The sequence below is a fragment of the Silene latifolia genome, chromosome 11 (genome assembly GCF_048544455.1).
Source record: "Silene latifolia isolate original U9 population chromosome 11, ASM4854445v1, whole genome shotgun sequence".
NCBI lineage: Eukaryota > Viridiplantae > Streptophyta > Magnoliopsida > Caryophyllales > Caryophyllaceae > Silene > Silene latifolia.
This window is the reverse complement of record NC_133536.1, coordinates 48,006,872-48,013,513: the sequence shown is the minus strand read 5'-3', so window position 1 is coordinate 48,013,513 and position 6,642 is coordinate 48,006,872. Positions and strand designations below refer to the sequence as shown.

The following is a 6,642-nucleotide window of genomic DNA, read 5'->3' as shown; positions in this document are numbered from 1 at the left end:
CATCCTAACCCGTGTGTGTATTATTTTAAACACAAATTAATCATTATCCCTAATGAATATAATAATAAACACGAAAAATGACCTACATTCAAAATAACCCAACCCCGGTCCTTGTAAACTCGAATTGGCTTGATCCAAATTGATGGTGCTCGATACTAGCATACTTGGAGTAAATGGTCATCTCATTCGAAAATATTACATGACTAGTTTGAATGGCCGTGCGTTGCAACGGGGTAATTAACTTATTTATAATGCAAAAAAAAAAAACTTTATAAGGGTTTAATGTTTACATTCTATGTCTTATGTCTTGTTTACATATTATTAAAATATCTCTTTCAAAAAAAATAAAAGATTAATATATACGTGGGTTAACTCTTATTTATAATCATATAATCACCCCACCTTATACTAATCTTTCGATGTGGGACAATTCTGCTATTTATAAGTAATATATTCACAAAACTTGGATTTATTTTCTAATGTGGGATAATTCTACTATTTATACTTAATATATATTCATCAAACCTGCATTGTTTTTCAATGTGGGATAAATAACATATTCAGAATTACGCCATCTTTTTTGCACTTAGTTCGACATCCAACCAGATCTCGAATACCGAATACAGTCAATTGCTACTCATTATATCTAATAGTTATATTTAAATTTAATAATATGATCAAGTACTCTCCATTAATATTTGTACGTTGTTTTTCTTCAAAAAAAATTTAACATAATTGAGATATGGAAATTTCCCGTGGTACCCCTTAATTTTGTCAGATTTTCCATGTTACCCCTACTTTTAAGAATCTGCCTATGGTACCCTTGAGGTTCCATTTTTTTGCCCATGGTACCCCCTAATGTAAAGGCTGTTAAATGGACGTTATGTTTGATGTCGTGGCAATAAAATAACAATTAAAAAATAATACCCCATTTATTATTTTATTGGTACGGATATCTCTCTCTTTTAAATAAAAATTTAATTAACTATATCATTATAATATTGGAAATTTCTCATGGTAACCTTGAACTTTGATAGATTACACATGCTACCATGGACGTTTATTTTCTATTTTTTTTATCATAAGTAAAATATGTACAAATGATAGGAACCTATACTCTAATGATAGAATTTTTTTTAACACAATTCTAATTATATTATTTAAAAGTAGTATATTTACCACACCTACATTATTTTTCAATATGGGACGACATATAAAATCTATAGGTAGAAAATATAATGATATAATCTTTTTAGAGCTCTCTAAGACAATACTTAAGAGACTTAAAAGATTTTGGGTTGATGCCTAAGTTCCAAGGATGCCTACTATTTATAATCATAGAATCACCCACCTTATGCTATATTTCGATGTGAGAAAATTCTATTTTTTATATGTAGTATATTTATCACACCTATATTATTTTTCAATGTGAGACATATAACATACTATGAAATACACCATCTTTAATATGTACAATTTATATGAAATCTATATATACTCTAATGATAGCATTTCTTATCATTAATCTAATAATATTATTTTCATAATTTTTTTACCGACATTATTTTGCCAAATGAAATGTAAAAGTTTTTATATAAAAATTAGAAACATCACTTGATATAAAATAAGAAATACAGAGTATATATTATAATAACTAAAAGATAATCTAAAGATTAACTTAGGTTAGAAATCATTATTGTAGAGACAGAAATACAAACTCTTTTAAGAGCTCTCTCTGACAATACTTAAGAGAATCAAAAGATTTTGGGTTATGACTTCTATTTATAATCATAAGATCACCCTGCCTTATGGTAATCTTCCGATGTGGGTCAATTCTAATATTTATACATAGTATATTCACCACACTTACATTACTTTTCAATGTAGGACAAATAACATACTAAGTACACCATTTTTTATGCACCTACTTTGACATCAACCCGATTTAATAATGAGAAAATACAATACAATACAATCTACACTCTAATGATAACATTTTTTTTGTCACAATCTAATTATATAATTTTCATACGATACTTATTTGTCAAATGAAATATAAAGTTTTTATATCAAAATTATAAACATCACTTTTATATAATATAAAAGATGTATATATATGGGACGTTCTATTATTTATACATAATATATTCACCACACTTACATTATTTTTCAATGTGGGACATATAACATACTAAAAAGTACATATCTTTTATATTTATAGAATGGACTTATGGGGTGGGAGGGGACGAACAGATGCCAGCCTATTGTATTTTGTATACTTTGCTTGCCCTACAATTTTTGTATCTTTAGGTTATTGTATTGTCTCTCCTATATATGTACGTTATGGTTAATTAATGAAATACACACCAATTACACAACTTCTAAATATTTAACTAACTCGTGGTCTTGTAGACAGGTTATCTAGCTCACTTCTACACAACTTCTACATATTGTATTACTCGTAATATTTTGTAATAATTTAATGATGAACAATTGTATGTGTAATTCTAAATAATTAGTATTGCTCCTTATTGTTATAGTGTAATGAGAACATGATTGAATGAAATGTTCTTCTATTTTACCTTAAAATTTTGGGTTAATACTTAAGTTTCAAGGATGCCTCTTATTTATATTTATAGAATCGCCTTACCGTATGCTATTATTTCAATGTGAGATACATAATTTAATTATTTAGACGTATTATGTTCATCATGCCTACATTATTTTTCAATGTGAAAGATATAACATACCAAGAAATACATGTCTCTTCTTAAAAAAATTACTATTGTATACATATTATTTTTCTTTAAAGCTAAAACCACTTAATCTCGACCATTAGATAGAAATCTCTACATAAGACAACCATTAGTAAAATTTTTAGTTTTATTTTTTATATCATATCGTAGATAATGATAGAAAATCTTAAGAGCTCTTTAAAACAATATTTATGAGACTCAAAAAATTTTGGGTGGATACATAAGTTCCAAATATGTCTCCTATTTATAATCATAGGATCACATCAACTTATATTAATCTTTCGATGTGAGACAATTCTACTATTTATATGTAGTATATTCACCACACCTACTTATTTTCCAATGTGGGACAAAACGTACTAAAAAGTACACAATTTTACGTATTAAGAAGTACACAATCTTTAATATGTGCAAATATTATGAAATCTATACTCTAATGATAGCATTTTTTACCACAAAGCTAATTATATTATTTTCATAATTTTTTTAACGATATTTTTTTGCCAAATGAAATGTAAAAGTTTGATATAAAAATTGGAAATATCACTTGAATATAATTTAGGAAATATACATATTATAATAATTAAAAGATTTTCGACTTTATTTTTTACATCAAAAATTATACTTTCCTAAATTGATTTTTGATGATGTGGACGCTCTAAGATCGCTCGAAAAAACTCTCTTTTATATATATATATATAGATTTGAGGTGGATTTGGTGGATGGGGTTAATTTGTAATAATTATGTAATTAAAACGAGCTGGATACGAGCATATTTGGAGTTGTATTGTTATGGTTGTGAAATTTTAATGGGTTAAGTGTCGATTCATCTATCTCGTCTAACTAAATGATCGAGTTCAGGTTTGGGGACAATGAGAAGATAATAAACATAAATAGCTTTTAGTAAAGGTATCTAAAAGGACAAGTCGCTTACAATAAAATTAATATGAAAGAAGTACCTTTTTTTTTACTACACTAATGTGCTGTTTGGCCAAGCTTTAGAAGTGTTTTTGTAACTAAAAAGGTAGTAGTTAAGCCAAACACCCTAAATTATGAAGTTTTTAAACTACTTTTGAAAAGTCAGATTCTGAATATTCTGATTATTGACCTCCAAAAGTAGTAGGTATTTTCTACTTCTACTTCTACTTTTCATATAAAGTGTCAAAAATCATTACTTTTCTTTTTATGAAACCATTACTTCTTTATATGTTTTGTTCCTACACTTTTTCTCTTCTATGTACAATATTTGCTTATATCCCCTCACATACACCATCAAAGTACTAGGATGTGTAAAATTATAATTTTGATTTGCTTCTACCCTCTCACAATATTTGTTGGCATAATTTTAGTTTGACAAGAGTGTGTAAAATTATAAATTGAAGGGAAATTAAAGTATAATTTTAGTATAACTGCCGAGTGATTAAATAATTTTTTTAAACGTTTATTTGTATTCAAATGATGAATCTACAAATAACATGGTTAATGAAGAAAGCAAAAAAAAAGAAAAAGTTGGATGAGAGTAGTTAGGCCAGACATATACATTTTATAAGAAATAACTTTTTACAAAAATATGGCCAAACAACCAAAATTTTTCCCAAAAACTAGTGTTAAATCTGTGCAAAAAATGCACGGGGCGTAATAACAATCGCTAAAATTAGATACGAAAGCATATAAATGAGCATAATTAAATTTGCAAGCTCGTGACAATTTAAAAAATCCACAATTGAATATTCGACGTACATGTAATTTAAGTTGCTAATCACTACCATACGATGCAAATTATCCAACAAATGTATAAGTAATCTGAACTTTAAAAATACTCAAAAATTTCATCGTAAACTACGTTGGTTGTAATATTCAATGTACGCTTGTTACTGTCGCAGATTAATAGTTTAAGGCCTTGTTTGCTTGTAACCCTCGAGATCACGACATAAAGTTGTCCATGACTGAATACCGGTATTGGAAGATAAATGCTCACTTGAGATAAGGATTGGCCCTGACTTTTGTTTATTGTCATGACAAAACAAACAGCAATGGGAATTTGTCTTCTACAGAACCGGACTGAAAATTTACTGGAATCTGAAGGCGTAAGTGTAATGCGGGCAATGTGTAGTCTATCGCCTTTATGACTACCAGTCAAAACTGTACAGCTAATTACACGTCTCCCTGATATGTCACTATTAATCTGGTACCATTACACAACCCACGCGATTGATTAATATTTCTAAGGATCATAACCATAGCACCGACTTTCAATCTTAATTCATGGTTATGGAGGCCAAAACATTTAATATTGTTCAAAAATTCTGTGGAGTAAAGGTTGGGCTCACCCATAGTTGTATCATCTCTACTAACCTCATCAGAGCTTAAGTAAATTCTCTCTTGCTCATGAACAAGAGATAACACATAATCAACTATTTCGTGAGTGGGTGCAATAATTGCCCTTTCTTGAAGATAATTTGAGTCCCATAACCGGTTTTGAAGAGCAGGATAAGTGATAGCTACTAAGGAGGCAATGGGACCAGTCACGTGCTGAATAAGTAAATCGTCGGGGAACTCTATGCCAACCTCACCATCACCATCATTTGGATCCCCGGCCAACCCATCTCCAATTTTCAAAATCCACTCCGAGAATTTCCTTATCTCATTTACATTAGTGTCTTCACTTCCGGCTTGTAAGCGCATATTTCTAGTTAGTGTAAGCACCTGAAATTTAAGACACATCTTAAAACAGTCGAAAAAAATATAAAATAATTGAATAGCGTTTCAGTACCCTTTTGGAAACCAAGTTTTGAACATACCTTACATGAACTCCATAAATACGACGAACAAAGAGAAGCATGCACAATGTCAGCTCTACTCCCTTTGGAAACAATCGGTAATGTTTGGCGAAATAGCCACCAAAAACTACCACTTTCCCGCCAAATGGTAGTGTTGCATTACGTGCATCTAGAACTCGCATGACGTCTTTCAAACTTCTACCAACAACCTCGAAACCATGTTTTGAGTCATCGGCGCTTCGTCCCATATAATGAGCTTCCCTTTGATCATCAATTCCGCTAAATCACTACCAGGTTTAATTTTGGGGCAAGTGGAGTTCTCGGTGAGATTGATTGGACTGCCAAGTCTCGCGTGCGCTGTTCTACCACCAGGTATCAACGTTGCTACAATTCCGCTAGATGCAATAGGCAAAAAAATTTCACCCTTACTTCTGAGGGCAGCACATAAAGTTTGTCAGATGAATGTTTTACCAGTCCCCCCATAGCCATACACAAAAAACACCCCCTCCTTGATTAGATGCAATAGCTTCCATAGTTTCATAATAGACCGACCTCTGCTCATCAGTCATTGAAGATAGCTGAGACGCGTGTTTTGCCTGCAACGATTCTTTGTCATAAGACAACTCATCCATGACCATCGTGTTCGCGTGATGTGTCGTTGACGATGTATCGGGTAGGGGCATCCCTTCAAATCTTGCTAAACTACTCCCATTTAATTGGAGTGATGCTTCCATATCGATCAAAGCATAATTTTTCAATTCCTCATCAGTTAGTTCCAAACCTATAATGATGTTTGCCGTTTCTTCATAACGTATTGATAACTTTTTGTGCAAAGAATTTAAATTAAATGAACTAAAAACAAAGTAATATATTAAAGCAGTACCTCCGTTTTGAAGAATATTACGTTGCATGTGAAGGATATCATCCGCTAAAAGACTCCATATTGCCTCGCAGACTCTATTTGGCATGGACAACATCCCAGATAACAATAAAGTCGCAAAAAGGTTTCTAAGATAAAATTCAGAGGCCCATTCGCTTGCGTGCTCTATCACATCAATGTACTCTTTGTCGCCACCGATCAAGCCATATGCATAACACGCTTCCCT

The 6,642-nt window shown here is 31.1% G+C and overlaps 1 protein-coding gene across 1 annotated transcript; it reads right to left on the bottom strand.

Moving 5' to 3' along the window:
* Positions 1-4,566: 4,566 nt before the first annotated feature.
* LOC141613353 (uncharacterized) lies at positions 4,567-5,718 on the bottom strand. Its single transcript, XM_074432086.1, has 3 exons — positions 5,563-5,718; positions 5,112-5,462; positions 4,567-4,941 (listed from the first exon to the last, which is right to left on the bottom strand). Exons 1-3 carry the CDS (start codon positions 5,716-5,718, stop codon positions 4,567-4,569), a joined length of 882 nt encoding a protein of 293 aa, XP_074288187.1.
* Positions 5,719-6,642: the final 924 nt, after the last annotated feature.